This window comes from Diadema setosum, chromosome 2 (genome assembly GCF_964275005.1).
Source record: "Diadema setosum chromosome 2, eeDiaSeto1, whole genome shotgun sequence".
In the NCBI taxonomy this organism is placed as follows: Eukaryota; Metazoa; Echinodermata; class Echinoidea; order Diadematoida; family Diadematidae; genus Diadema; species Diadema setosum.
In genome coordinates this window covers 48,189,418-48,205,652 of record NC_092686.1, presented here as the reverse complement: position 1 = coordinate 48,205,652, position 16,235 = coordinate 48,189,418, and the positions used below count along the sequence as shown (strand labels likewise).

The following is a 16,235-nucleotide window of genomic DNA, read 5'->3' as shown; positions in this document are numbered from 1 at the left end:
GTAACATATGGTATCTTCCAGAATTCACCTGCTGATGAAGATGCACAGGACCTTCTGCAGTCTTCAACCTATGGTGAGGGATCCAGCAAGCACAGCACACTCAGCAACAAGGACAATGTCTCCACCCATCACGTGCAACTAGGTCCGCCCCAGGTCCACCCCCACCCCCACCCCCACTCCCCTCTCTCAGATGAGGAGAGCCCCCTGTTAGAAGCCAAGCGGTCTCTGACATCTAGCAGGGCAGGCAGTCGTACAGGCACTGGTAGTACGGTGGCCAGGGGTGGAGCTGGGCAGAGGGGCAAGCCACATCGTCGATCTCTCTCCATGATTGTGCAGCCAGGAAGTGTAAGGCGGCATCTGAATGTCCCAGAACATGAGTACGATGTTGAGACGGCCATGAGTGTTCCAGCAACCCCAATACCACAGGTGAGTGCTTGTCTTTACTGAATATCTTTCAACCACGTCTCTACCTGCATGTATCTTTGTGCCATCACCATGCCCAGGAACCAAGGCTCCTTCATTTGTCCCTTTCCAATCACGCCATCATGTAAAACACATCTTTTAGAAGGGAACAATATTATGAATTGCCCTTAATCTCACATTGTTACATAAAAAGCATCGATAAGCATTTCTGTGCTTTATGCTTTAACCTATTGAGGACGGGCTGATATTGCTACAACATACATTTCCCATAGACACCTGCCCGAGTATACTCGGGACTCATCAGCAACGGGTTAAAGCATCGCAGTGGCAGATGGAAGGTGCAGAATGGAATATGGAAAGTGAAATAAATATTGTGCATTTACTGTAGGTAATGGTTGTATGAGATATTACCTACTTTGAATGTTTTATGGTGCAACCCAGAGAGCTACAGTGCCACATGACTATTGCCTAGGATGACAAAATCTCACCCTTCGTAAGTATGATATCGAGGTATTAGATTCTCTACTTGCCACCTCACCTGGCAAGGCAAGGGAGAAAACAGAAATCACATTGCCCTGCAATCCCCACAACCATCTCATATAGGTATTTTACTTGACTTGATTTCTTGACTACAATCTCATTAATAACGGACGGTTAATGACAGAATGATGTACTGATGACATTTAAAAATGGATTCAAGACTGTTTAACTCATTACTGCTGCATGATAGATCCATTTCTTCCTTTTTTTCTGTTTTTTTTTTTTGTGACAAAGGCTTCAAACACGAGCACCAGCAATTGAGGCACTTGCGACACTGTCCCATCATATCCCCATGAAATTCTCATATCTTGATCCGTTGGTTATATTTTGTATTTGTCTCTTGCCCCACCCACCATCCCTTGCCTCCATTCCCCACCCCCTGGGGAATATTATGACTCACTTTCATTAAATATGAAGACCTCCCCAAGCTAGCTGTCCTCGCCTCCTGACTGGCCAGTCCACTACAAAAGAAAACAAAACATTCTGAAATGGGGAAAATGGGGAAAAAATCTAATCCCATTTACTGGTAGACTGAATCTCAGCTCCACTAATCCTCCAAGACAGACTCATGTCACCTGCTTACAACAAGTACTCCATTCATTATCGGTCAGTGACATGAAGAATTGGGAGGAAAATTAGAAGAAAAATTCATGGCAGTTCATTAAGCTGCTGCTAATACTTTGGCTATTGTGATTGATTGAGCTTGTTAGTATCTTTAAAAGTGGATAATCCTATGTATTCAATGGTTGTGATTTATTATATTTCAACACATCTTCATGCTGGATGAGCATTTTTTTTTTCTTTCTGGAGATAAAGTGAAATTGTATCAGTGAAGAAAGATTGATGGTTCATGAACATTTGCTTTACAATCAGAAAATTAAAGCATCATCCATCATAAACCTAGCTGATATCAAGAGTGCAGGAAACAATTCCATGTAGAGAAATTTATTCATAAAATAAATGAAATGATGGACTTTCAACTTAGGTATTGTTTCTGCAGGTTGATATTAGTTTGGATATATAATGTTTACAGTAAAGCTGTATATTCAAAAATTATCTGAATCCAAATATGTAAAACAATGCGAGAATCATTACATTTCTGTCTTATCTTCTTCTTCTTTTTGTCATAGTAAACAAAACTTATTGTTCTTGGTTATGAAATTTTCACAATTTTGTTAAATTTAATTTCAATTTTCCCTTCACTTTCTTCACTTATGTTAGCAAGCTGTTGATTGACAAAGTTACACCCCAAGATCTCTTGGAAGAAAGGTGAAACAAAAAGCAGAACACGAATGTCATCATCAATTATATCATGTATCCCTTCCCATAAGAGGTCTGGTCTACATCTGGCAACGCTCTATTTACATATGTCTGCAGCTAGCTCCAAGTCTACCTCTTTTCTGGCTTCTTTGATACAATCCATTCATCTCTTCCTTGATGAAAATTCAGTCATTTCTTCATTGATACGATCAATTCATGTCTACCTTGATACAGTCCATTCCTGGGTGCAGTCCAGTCATCTCTACCTTCAAGATACAATCCATTCATCATTACCTTGATACAATTCTATTCATCTCTAACTTGATACAATCCATTGAATATCTTCCTTGATGCAATCAATTAATCTCTTTCTTGGTAGAATCCATGCATATCTATCTTGATATAATCCATACATCTCTTCCTTGATTCAATCCATTCATCTGTTCCTTGATACAATCCATTCACCTCTTCCTTGATTCAATGCATTCATCTCTACCTTGATATAATCCATCTCTTCCTTGATTCAATGCATTCATCTCTACCTTGATATTTAATCCACTCTTCCTTGATTCAATGCATTCATCTCTACCTTGATATTTAAACCACTCTTCCTTGATTCAATGCATTAATCTCTACCTTGATATAATCCATCTCTTCCTTGATTCGATGCATTCATCTCTACCTTGATATAATCCATCTCTTCAGTTCCTTGATTCAATCCATTCATCTCTACCTTGATGTAATCCATATCTTTCTTGATGCAATCTACTTATCTCTTCCTTGATACAAACCATTCATCTCTACCTTGAGGCAATCCATTCATTTGTTCCTTGATGTAATCCATCCATCTCTTCCATGATACAATCCATTCATTTGTGATTTGCCACAACAAAAAGATCCTAAAGTCACTGATGGCTGAGCCGAGAAAATCAAGTTTGAAGTAAGATCATCAAAATCAGTCAAAATGACGAGAGTTTTCTTTTTGACATTATATTATAGTCTAATATATTGTCTATCATCTGCTGAAATCTTTAAGCTAAATGATCACAGTAAAGGCAAGAAATTAGCATTTTTCTTGGCCATGATTTTCCGACTTTCAATGGAACAGAAATGTGTCCGAAGATTAGGGTTTAGCACCACAGATAGACTCTGCCCCAAGCAATGAGGGAGTGATCTTATTGGTCAGTGCAGGGTATCGTGGTTACTGATTGGTCTTGTATAGATCGCTGGCACTAAGCTTGAATGAACATCGTGGCGGTTGCCCAGAGCATACCTTCTATTGTCAAGAGGTGAAAACTGTCTTGCCTCCCCTTGATCATGATAGTGTTGGAAGGAAAACTTTGAAGGCGGTTGTCTCGCAACACTGATTTCCTAAACCACTTGACATGTGCTAATAAAATCATATATATCTCTGCAACCAAGTACTTTTATGAATCATGTTCATATAAAATTAAAGAGAAGTATAAGGGAATAATGTCATGTCATATTCAGAAAATCATCCTCCCCTGACTTTCGGATCCTTTTGTTGTAGTGTGTCAAATTTCTTCTGTGATGCAATCCATTCATCTCTTCCTTGATGCAGTCTATTCACCTCTTCCTTCATTCAATCCATCCATCTCTTCCTTGTTACAATCCATTCATCTCATACCTTGATGAAGTCCATACTTCTGTACCTTGATGCAATCCATTCATCTCTTCCTTGATACAATCCATTCATCTCGTTCTTGATACAATCCATTCAATTCTACCTTGATACAGTTCATTCATCTCTTTCTTGATGCAATCCATTGATCTCTGCCCTGAGACAAACCGTGCATCTCTGCCTTGATGCAACCCATTCATCTCATACCTTGATGAAGTCCATACTTCTGTACCTTAATGCAGTCTATTCACTTCTTCCTTGATACAATCCATTCATCTCTTCCTTGGTACAATCCATGCATGTCTTCATTCAGGTCACTAATTAGGTCATTCTCATCAAACTGCCTCAGCTCAAATGCCTCAATAAAAATAAAGTCTCTTCTTTGTGAATCTTGTCTTCTTTTTGCATCTCTTTTGCATCTCCTTGTGCTGCTGTTGTCCTCTCGTGACTCTGCCCCCTCAGACTACCATCAGCCACTTAATCTTTGCCACTTCTTGAGACCACTGTGTCACCTGTAGAAAATACCAAGTACTGATTAATTCACTTTCTAAAAGCTTTGGGCCTTGAACTTTGTGGTAGGCCTATCTCCAAATCAGGGACTCTGGTTTGCTTTGATATCTTGGTATAGCTGATGATCTTCTGTTTTCTTATCTACCTTGTTACCTACTTACCTATCTACCCTCTGCACCCAACTACTCAACTGAATGCTGATGATGTTGCATGGATGTAAAATACCGGTATATATGTATGAAATTATGATAATGAAGAACGATAAATGAAAGGATATATAAGATTTTCTTGGAAGCTTTACTTTATCTTGGATGCAATTTTCACAAAATATAGCAAAAATCAAATCGAGATTTCTTTTGCATTTGTTGCTCAATATCCTATACAAGAAGCATTTTTTTTTTTGCAATAATTTCATGGAAGATGAGGAGTAGAAATAAAATGAGGTAATACATAATAGAACTCCATGGAAGGACTCAGCAGTAGATATTGAAGAGAACAAACTACTCTTATGCTAAGTAAAAGGAGGTTCTGAAGCCTCCTATAGCAGCCTCAAGCAGCCTTTCAGCTCAGCATAAACAGACAGACTTCAGAAAAGGAGATCCGATCAGATCAGGTTCTGAAACCACCTGCAGGGGGTGGTTTCAGAGCTTCCTATAAAAGCCTCAAAGAGCCTCGGCTGAAGTATAAATGCTACAGGGTTCCAAAAATGGCTTTTTTGCCAACCCAGAAGTTATCACTGAAGGTCATTGCCAGCTAATATATAAACAAACCATCCATCGTACATGTAGCAGCCGCCGATAAATGCCACACAACTTGCACACTTTTGCATGCAATTATGTTTGCAGTTATGTAAGAAATTCAAAAGCCTGCACTCGGTATTTGGAGGGGAACCTGGTTACCACGGGAATGGAGCCAGTCGGGCCTGCTTGGGAGCAATGATCAACAGATAAGAGACTGTTTTGTTTTTTGTTTTTAGCTCACCTGAGCCAAAGGCTCAAGTGAGCTATTGCGATCGCCCTTCGTCCGGCGTCCGTCGTGCGTCGTGCGTCGTCCGTCGTGCGTAAACTTTTTACATTTTCATCATCTTCTTGAAAACCCCACGACCGATTTTCATCAAACTTGGCAGGTAGCATCCCTAGGGGGTTAGGAACTCAATTTGTTAAAATGGGCACCATGCCCCACCCAGGGGGCCCCCAGGGGGGCCCAAACCCCCCAAAATTAAGGAATCTGTAAAAATCTTCTTCTCTAGAACCAGAAGTGATAGAGCTAAGTTAATACTATGAGTTAGTACATTGATGACTGTAGTTTCAAGTTTGTTCATGGCAGAATCAGGGGTGCCCCCCTTGGGTCCCAGGGGAGGGGGGTGGGGAGGGGTCCTAATGGGGCCTAAATTGTACATTTTCATCTTCTTCTTGAGAACCCCATGACCCATTTTCACCAAACTTGGCAGGTAGCATCCCTAGGGGGTTAGGATCTCAATTTGTTAAAATGGGCACCATGCCCCACCCAGGGGGCCCCCAGGGGGGCCCAAACCCCCCCCCCCCCCAAATGAAGGAATCTTTAAAAATCATCTCTAGAATCAGAAGTTATCGAGCTAAGATAATACTATGAGTACATTATCGAGCTAAGATAATACTATGAGTACATTAATGACTGTAGTTTCAAGTTTGTTTATAGCAGATCCAGGGGTGCCCCTCTTGGGGGTTGGGGGGGGGGGTTGGGAAGGTCAAGTGGGGGCCTGAATTGTACGTTTTCATCTTCTTCCTGAAAATCTCATGATGGATTTTCGTCAAACTTGGCAGGTAGCATCCCTAGGGGGTCAGGATCTCAATTTATCAAAATGGGCACCATGCCCCACCCAGAGGGCCCCAGGGGGCCCTAATCCCCCGCAAATTAAGGAATCTTAAAAAATTTGGGCCCTTATTGTTCATTTTCATCTTCTACTTGAGAATGCCTGGTCAAATTTTAGTAGAGCTGTGAATAGTTTAGATTAGTCAGTGACTGCGTGAAAGGTGAACTTGCGATACTCAGGTGAGCGCTAGACCCGCGGGTCTCTTGTTTGTTTTGTTTTGTTTTGTTTTGTTTGTTTTTTAGCGGGCTTTCAAACCTCAAGGAGGCTCTGAAACCCGCTTGCCAAGAGCATCTGAATAATTGTACTGATTGAAACAACAACAACAACATGTGTATGAGGAGTTTGTTTGAGCCATCACCCCAAAGGATGCCAGAGACAATATATATTGTGTACGGCGTGTGCGTTTGCATGCACATGTACGTCGCATGTGTGTCCCTTTATCCATCTCACATCTTGTTATCTTGTTAATTTAAGAATAATCACTCAGCTGTTTTTTGTTTGGGTTTGTTTGTTTGTTTGGGGGGGTTGTTTTGTTCTTTTTTTTTGTTGTTTAGCTAACCAAGATATGCTACACATGGTGTAGATGTGCTGATTAAACTTTTAGCAAAATACTGAAAAGTCAAACTCAGGGTAATGGCAAAAAATTGGCATACAAAGCAACTGTGGTATGAATTCATAATCTGAGAATGTCCAGTAGTAATACATATGATAAGGTCACTTTTTGCAAAAGAAAAGAAAAAGAAAAAATAGAGAGAGTTTGTTTCAGCGTATACTAACTATGTGTTCAACAAGAAATATCTAGTGACAGTGTAAATTATTTGACAGGGTAAAAATAAATTGACAATTATTTGCACATCCATGGTGATGTGATAGGTCAAAAGTTAAGATCAAAGGTTGCTGTACATAAGTTGATCATGTCATTCTCTAGCCATGGCTTCAGTTGGAAATGTTCAGTAGTAATGTCATCTTGTAAGAATGATGGAAATGATTGAACAATTAATATCCTGAACTGACATGGATAAAAATCCAAAGGTCATTATAACTCAGCCAAAATGTCAATTTCTGGCAGTAAGCTGGGTTCTGGGTACAAGTCCACTAATTTTTTTTTTCTTTTTTATAGAGATAGATTGAAATGAATTAGATAGTATTTCCTTTGTGCAGAGAGTGGTATTGTCAGTTCTTGGTCTGTGATCTAGATTATTGAGCTTCATCAAGTGTGAATAAAGAGAAAACATTATTGTATTCTGAATGTAGATATAGCAATTGGGCAGCAGATTCATCTCAGTCAACTGTGCCCAGCAGTTCAATAGGTCTATTCTACTAAGTGTTGCATATATACTCAGTCGTAATTTTGCTTATTTTAAGAGCATTATTCTTCATAGTAGAGACTTTAATCCTTACACAAACATATGACATGCATTTGAGAAAATTTTTGGTTTCCAACTATATGCTGGTAGATAAATGCAGGGGAATGCACTATAAGCTGATTCTTGTATGGTAATTGGTGTAAGATGTGCTTTTTAAACTGCAGTAAGTTGTTAACGAGTGAAGCTTTGATATGACTTCATTATAATGATGTGGGAACACTGTACTGCACAGAGCAATAAACCTTCAAGGCAACAGGGCCAATAGCCTAATTGACAACATTGATTTATAGACATCTATGATTGAAAAAAAAAAAGGATGAAATAGTCTCTTATTCAGACTCTACATGTTATATCTCAGTTTATGATCATTGGTACACTGTCAGTGGGTCCCTTTCAGGCTGCGTCCAATTTTTCCTTCTTTCACATATCATCCCCCTTAGATTCTCTCTCATTTTTGCTCAAAATTTGTGTTATATCCGTGCATCAAACTTTAACTTTGGTCGTACTTCATTCCTGTCATATCTTCCAGTGAATAGGATCAGCAACCACACAAAAGTCCCCTTTCCAGTAGTAATAAGTGCAGCTGGTCTCAGATTAGTTTGACACATCAGCTTGTCAGTAGACTATCCTCATATCATCCTGCCAATTTGACTGGCCCCATTTTACGTGTGACTGTAATGGATACTCCACAGTCTGTTTGCAGACATCCCTCGCACTCTCTTACTGCAACAGTTAATTAGTATTTAATCTGCCTATTGCTTCAGGTTTGGTGAATACAGACAGATACTCACCAATATTCAATAATGTGTTACAGCCAGTCATCTCGAGGAGCTACCCATTTACATTGGAAAATATGGATTACTGGTACGGTACCTCTTATGTACATGTTATGAAATATAATATATCTGGTTTCTGTACAGTATTTGTATGTTTTGATGGTATACCGGATTTTCCAATATTACCACAAAATCGGCATTCATGTGTAAACATAATGTTTGCCCTGCATTTGAATTGATTGATGTACAGGGTTCATTGTTGCAGTGCAATTTGATATGTTGTCTTAATCTTTCACAGGGATGTATAATTAGATCATAATACAATATAAGATAAGAATAGTTTTTTGTGGTAAACTATTTTGCATCTCTCCTGTCAAAATTAAAGTTCTGCATGTGGTCAAAGTAAACTTATAGGCCTATACTCTGTAATACTCAGTTTGACTTGTTATTGCTGGAGCTAGCTTGGTCAAGCCTGAGGCAAGATCTTATAATATATCAGACAGGATTAAAAATATCCACCCTAAACAGTTGTCTCTTATAAATGGTGCTAAGTAATCTAGTATAGCATTTCTACAGGTATAGAAGATTAAAAGAGAAAAAGAGCGTTTTATACCTAATGCACCTATATAGCTTACATTTGTGAGGAGAGTTGAGTTACCTATCAACCCTTGGGGGAATGAATTCTACACCATTATGGGCAGGTGGATGGGTAAAGTTACTTTGTAGTTCTTAGGCTTAGAGTTGATCGCAGAGACTCCATCTATTTCTACCTCAGTCTGAAAAGGACAAGTTTTAAGGTATTGTTCTTGAAATTATATATTGGTGCTTTTATTTGTAGTTTCATTTGAAAGCTTTACCTTATAGCATAGCACAACAATTTTGTTTCTCTTTTGCTTCCCCTGTCATGACAATACATTCATTTTGGTTATTTATTTATTTTTATTTTTTTGCATATTTTGGTTGTCTCAAAGCAAATAACACTTGTCCTATTATCAGTGACAAATGTAACTTTGAAGACAATAAATCACACTGTCACATAAATTGTAACAGTAAACACTGGATATAGTTAAAAGTATCTTTCACACGCACAATCATGCACAATCATTCACAATCCATAGCTAGAAGGGTTGTTCTGGTATAGTACTCATTAACCCTAAATGAAGTGTGTCTCTACTGACAGTAAATGTACTGTACACACTATATATTTACTGAGTCTAGTTTTTCGCAAGTCGGGACTTCCCAAAGAATTTGTGAGTGGTTAAATTTGCGATTGTGAAATTTACAGTATTGAACGGAGAAATGTTTGTGTGCACATCCCATTCATGTGGGCATCAGAGTCAATATTTTCATGTGTTATGAAATTGATGGCGTGCGCTCAGCTCACGAAATTAGCAAGAATGAAAACCCTGTGAAATATATGGCAGTGTACATGTATCAGAGAGTGTAACTCTAAAGTCAATGTGACTCTCAGTTTGCTTATTTTGATTATGATGTATGACATCTGCAGTCAGTCGGTCTGTGCCTCGTACGCTGCATACACCAAGAAATATATGCAGCATACTGTATTCTGCATTCATTTCTATCTTTTCTTTTCTTTTTTCCAGCAGCACAGTCCTGTCCATTAGTGTGAGAGTTTCCACATGGGGCAAAATGTCTTGTTTGTGATCATGTTTATGAATGCATTGCTAATTTTGTTAGGAGTTACAGGCTGGTCAGACACTTAGTGAGTCTCCCTACCAAACACAAATTGCTAACAATGTTCCATACCACATGTGTTTCTCAACATTCATGACTGTTAATGAAACATGCAACTGTCTACATGTATGCTATATAGTAAAAGGTTGAATTTATGTCAGACATAGGCCTCTATGAGCAAAGCATATGGTTTGTAGGCATCTCCGGTAAATATGAGGTAAAACTTTGCATCTTGGAACAAGTGTACGTGTTGGCTACTCAGGAGCGTGTCAGGAGCTTTCTTCATGTCTTCCATAAAACAAAGCAGTAGAAATATTTCAGGCTATCAATACGGAGTCCCTCATGATCAAACGTGTACTAGTAATTAAATTTACAGCCTAATGCTCGGGTAATCCTGTCTTTAATAAACATCAGAACAGGTTTCCCAGCGGAGGTTAAAAATCTAATTTATTTGTGTTTTCTGCATGTTGCAGCATCTTCCCCCTCCCGATATTGTAAAATGCATTTCGCCTAATTATGAGAGCATGTGCCTGGAGGACTGGTTCAGTGATTAAATGCTCAGAAAACCTCCATGGCTCATAAATAATCACCTTGCTCCTTCAAGGGGTCTGTGGACTTGACTCAAAGTCTTTGCTCTGGGACTTGAGCTAGTGTCTATAAAGCTCACACAAAATGCAAATTATTGTTACCGGGTGATCAGGCATGTGCCTCTTTTCCCCTTAGCGGAATGTCCGTTAGTGGTACCCAGGCTCCTCATGAGTCATTTCAGATTAAATTGGAAAACCGTTGCACAAAGAAAAAAAAAAAAAACCTCTTTCATATTGCTTATGGTTATGAGGAGTGTCTGAATCATGTCTGATTACCGTGCAATGGGTATAAGAGTGAGCGGAGACCTCGTCATTTGTAATATATGAAAAGATGGGAAAGTCCCAACAGAGCACTCAACAGCTTCTTATAGATGAAAAGTGACACCAAGTATACTGATTGCATAGCATCAATGACTAGTCTGTAATGCACTGCTTCCGCTAATCTCTAACAGTGAAACTTTGCAGAAGTTTATTTTAAAGGTTTCTATGTTGTTGTTTTTCTTTAGGTTAATGTGTTTGTTTTTTTCAGGTTTATATGTGAGTATAAATTGGATGTATACAGATTTCAAATCGAGATTCTTGAATGTCTCATACTGGTACACTATTCTGTGTGCCAAATCATAGTGATGCATACTTGTTCCCCCAAACAGATAGACAAGCAGTTCCTTATCCCAAGGACTTGAGAAATGACAATTTTCACAGTTACATTCCAGTGACTTTGCTCCATGATATCAAAAATTCAGAGGAAAACAATGTTTTTGTATGGTAGTCGTACTCTCTAGTGCTCTAAATGATATACTGTATGTCTGTTCCTGACGTTCTCAACATGTGGTATTAATATTGACAATCAATGTAGTCCTTTGACCAGGCTGTGTTATCAGTACCACAGAATTAAATGGCATCTAAGAAAGTAAAACAGGGAAAGATTCACAAATGACGGAAACAAACTGACACTTTGATGTGATATCAAATGTAATATCACATGCATTTAACAATGTAAAGTTGTCTTGATTATGATTTAATATCAAAGATGTTATCAATAATGGACACACATTTTAAACAATTCCACTATGAGGTATCACACAGAGTAAGTACTTCCAGAATTTGAAAAGAACAGATGTGATCCTGTAAAGTGTGGCTGTTCAATCTTGGCCAGCATATTAACACTAATGCTAATGTACTCTGTATAACACAACGAGAAGGAGTTGAAATTAAATATTAATTCTTACAGGCTTTCAGGAGCTGAGCAGCAAAGGATACCACCTAACAAGCGAGCCGACTGGCCGCACTCCAGGCTCGTTAGCAAACATCAAATGTGATTCCATGCAGCCATGTATTTATCTAACCCACGTTGAATGCACTCTATTTATGCAGGGGAGGTGGGGTGGGGGGAGTAATACCATTGATGGAATCAGCCAGGCTAAAATTACTGCCTCCCACCTTGGAGCCATGCCTGTGGAAACAAGCTATGCATATTAGAAGGTGGGTGGGGGGGGGGGGGAGAAAGATGAAGGGAAAAATGTTTGATGTACATGTGTTGAGATCAACAGAGAAAAGATGAAACATGTTTGATGCTCTGAGTGAAAGGAAAATGTATTTTTTAAGAACAAAAAAAAATGGATAAAAGTCTCTGAAAATGTTGCTTGTTAGCATTTACCTGTGTTGAGTTGGTCCTTCAAAGAAATGTGTATTTTTATCCATAAATATACTGACATTGTTCAAAACTAATTTGTCATTCATTTCATACTCTTTTATCTTTAGTTTGTTGTTTATTTTGCCCATGTAAAGTCTAACTCTTAAGTGTATGATTATAAGCTTTGCATATGTTTTCACCCTGGATTTTTTAAAAGTTTATTATTATTTTTAATTTTTACATGATTCAGTCTGCAGTTTTCCATTTTATGGCTTTGACCACCTCCTGCTTTGACTAGTCTGTTTTCGGTATCCACAATCTACGTCTTACATTTGAGGAGCGTTCACACGAATGAGAATCCGCCGGAAATGGATCTCATCATTCAGGGACTACTCCACTGCACTGCGGTGAAAACAAAACCTACCCTTGGGCATTCCAACCCAACCTCAAGCCACTACTACTATCCCCGCATAATGAGGATAATATTTGGTCATGTGACTACTCCGCGTGTACAGCCTGACTACTCCCGGTGTACAGCCTGCAGTGGATTCTTCTCCCCCCCCCCCCCCCCCCCCATGCCTCTCTCCCTCTCTCTCTCTGATCATATTTCTCCAGTATTCTACTCTGTGCTGAACAACCAGTTTGCTAGCAAATGGAAAGAGAGTAGAGGTGACTATGGCAACATTAGATTGACAAATCAGCCGTAACGGTCGGCATGATGGTTAGTAGTTGCAGGCAAGATAAAACGAAAAGGTGATCGATTACAGAAGTGTAATGAAGCATAGGGAGTTTTGAATAAATTATGAACTATGGTTGACTGATGTCCCCACCCTTGATGGTATGGTTTCCACTAAAAGTGTTGATATGATGAGATTGCTTAATGGGTGCAATTAATGCAGACTCATGCAGTATATTTTCATTTGACATAGATGATAATTGATTTATTTGAAAAATTGAATTGGTATGAATGCATTGTGTCCAAAGACTCTGACAAATGAGTTGCAGTAGTATCATGACATACCTTTTGCACAGATATCCTCATCCTCAAAAATACATTCATAACATATTGACCAATGCTTTCCTTTTAATCTCTTATGAAATTTTTGACAATTTTTTTGTGTAATTGTTAGTCTCTTTCATGTTGAGTTATACTGAAAGATACCCTAGATAAAAGTAAGTATGAATTGAATCTGCTACTGAATATCAGAAATATTAAGGTATGAAAATTAAAATTGAAGAGCACTGTGCCAAGGCAAACAGTTTGATGGCAATACAAATGGCCTACATCCCCTTTCTGTGTCAAGCGACACTTTGGAAGCACAGCCAGAGCTGCTGGGACAGTCATTGTCACCCTTCTGTTTACTCAGATGCTCATGCTTGGCCAAGTTCACACTCATCATCCATTCACAGAACCTTCCTCCAGCGTTTCGCCATGACGATGGTAGAGTGTTGTGAGGAGAGGGGGATAGTTAGACAAAGGAGGGAGGGAAACAGGTGCAGTACTCTGAGAGGGTGATGAGAGAGGATGCTATACGTACAGACACTCTCTATCTGGATGCAGTTCCAATATCTCTATTGATATTCCAGACTGCACAAAAGCAATGAGATATGACACAAAAGATGCCGACATTATTACAGGTGTAGCTGTACGTACTCAGTTTTGTATAGGGCCAAGGAATGTTTAATATTCACTGTCGGGGCTCCTAGTGGAAGTATCATAGGATGAACTGATAGGTTGCACAGCAAGGCAGTGTATCTCCTGTTTGTGGTATGGTGAAAACAAATATTGGTAGAGACATTTTGGATATGATGTCTATTTTGAATAGACATGCATTATTCTGTCACCTTGTAGATTAGTATTCAAGACAAATTGGAACGATGATGATGTAATCTCTTTTTAGAAGTTTTTCAATGGTATCAGAGATCTAAATTTGTATATGTAGGCCTACACACACACACACACACACACACACACACACAAGTGCCTGTATTCTATTATCAAATGAGGGGCAATGTAAAAAGTGCTTGTGAAATGATATGATATAGGTTTTTAGAATGCTTGTTTAAAATGTTGTTGTTACACATGATGTATTTAATCAAGCCAGGAAGCCAGGGTGTGAGTAGAGAGAGTCTCGAGGGTCTTTTAGGCCAAGATGCTGGTTTATACAAACTGCTTGATGCAAACAAGATGTTCCCTGCTTGACAGCTGCAAGGATCAAGAGGGGTGACCTCTGGTGCCATGACAACAAAGGAAATTCCAGGAATGCATCAGTTGGGGTTGGTCCCAATGTGTACTGCCATCACATCTTCTTATGATTAGAAGGGAAATTGAATTCAGGGGGAAGATTACCTCAAAAAAGAAAGATATTTTGAGTGAAGCATTTGACATTTAAGGAAAAGACCAGTGAATGTTTGAATGAAACTGGACAAGCATCGAGCAACAGTTCCACTTGCTAGTGATCTTGTATGGCTTCCTGAGGTGGAGATTACAGGAAGGCAATAGCAAGAAGACAAAATGATCCTAAATGTGGACGAAGGACTCAACTTCTTTCACCAAGGCTGATGTCTATAAACATATTATCTTTGAGATATCTCTGCAATAGTCACAAAGATGGTAGATCTTTCTTTACAATGTATGATCAGTAATGTTTCATGTGATTATGCACAAATACACACACACATGCAAAAAGAAAAAATGCGCATAAAAACAAAAAAAAATCTGAAGAATATAATGCATGTAATGACATGTAGGCCTATATCTGACTCAGGAAACATCGTCAAGGTGTGTAGTGAATGAAATGTTACACGATTTGCTGACATTCAAATCTTTGTAAGTTGTTAATGTTTACCTAAATATATATATTTTTTTAGATCTGTGTTGTTGGTTCCATCTTCCTTCTCATCGTAAGTGCTCTGTTTACCAGTAAAGCCGCTCCATAAGTTTTTGTCGCACATTGCAGCTGTCATACTCATAGAGAACTGTGCGGCAGATACTGTTAATACCCATACTGTATTCACAGTCACTGCCTTGTGGAAAAAGGCTTTATGGGTAAAGCTGACGATGAAGTTGAGCCAGCATTGGACAGCTTTATAAACAATGAGGAGAAACTGAGCGAGGTTGCTGCTAGAGGGTGTATGACATTATTTTTCTTGTGAATGTTAAGAATACACTTCAGTTGTGGACAGGAAGGTGGGAAAACATTTCAAGGCTTTACATATTACATTGGATGCTGTTTAATGTGGCAACAGATGTTGCAGGATCCTTGTCAAATTCTTCCACAAACACACCTCCTCTACCAACCCGATATGGATTTCTTAATGGTCTTTGTTGCCAACTAGGCAAATATGCCCCATTTTGAGATGCCATAATTGGTTGGCGGGGGGGGTTAGAACAAAGTAGACCTTCATCAAACAGTAGAAGACGCTGCCACATCCTTGCAATTTACATCCATCTGTCATACTTCCTGTGGACTAATTTATCTGTCCAGTCATTATCAATTTCTTGGTTAAGGAATAGCATGATATATGAGGAATGTAGTCGTTCATCTTTACAAGCATTGTCTTGACACACATGTAGTCTCCTCCCATAATACCAAGCATACTGGTGGGTGATAAATGAGCAGGGCTCATCGGGTCATTCGTACTTGCTGTGGCCAGTCAGGACAGTGCACTTCCCCCTGATCACATGACCCTTCTCAGTTCACGCTACCCATATTGCATTGCTGTGGGCAAACTTGAGTCAACACCATCTTCAATGGGCCAGGCCTTGCAACTCCTCGTGTGTCGAAATTGACCAATCAACAGAATATTTGATTCCCAGTGGCCTGTCCTGACCTAAAATTGGATAGTCTCCTTTAGCCAGACTCCATTACATTTTTTTTTTTCATTTACTGCACCAGTATTGAATGATGTACCTTAAATATCTCACTCTTTTTGGTCATTCCCCTCTT

General features: G+C 39.1%; 1 protein-coding gene across 1 annotated transcript in view; it reads left to right on the top strand.

Annotated features, from left to right (window-relative positions):
- LOC140245880 (uncharacterized) overlaps window positions 1–16,235 on the top strand; it is a 42,263-nt gene that overhangs the window by 10,148 nt on the left and 15,880 nt on the right. Inside the window, exon 3 of the mRNA XM_072325365.1 lies at window positions 22–426. Coding sequence (XP_072181466.1) covers window positions 22–426 — 405 coding nt within the window. The remainder of the gene's footprint in view (window positions 1–21; window positions 427–16,235) is intronic.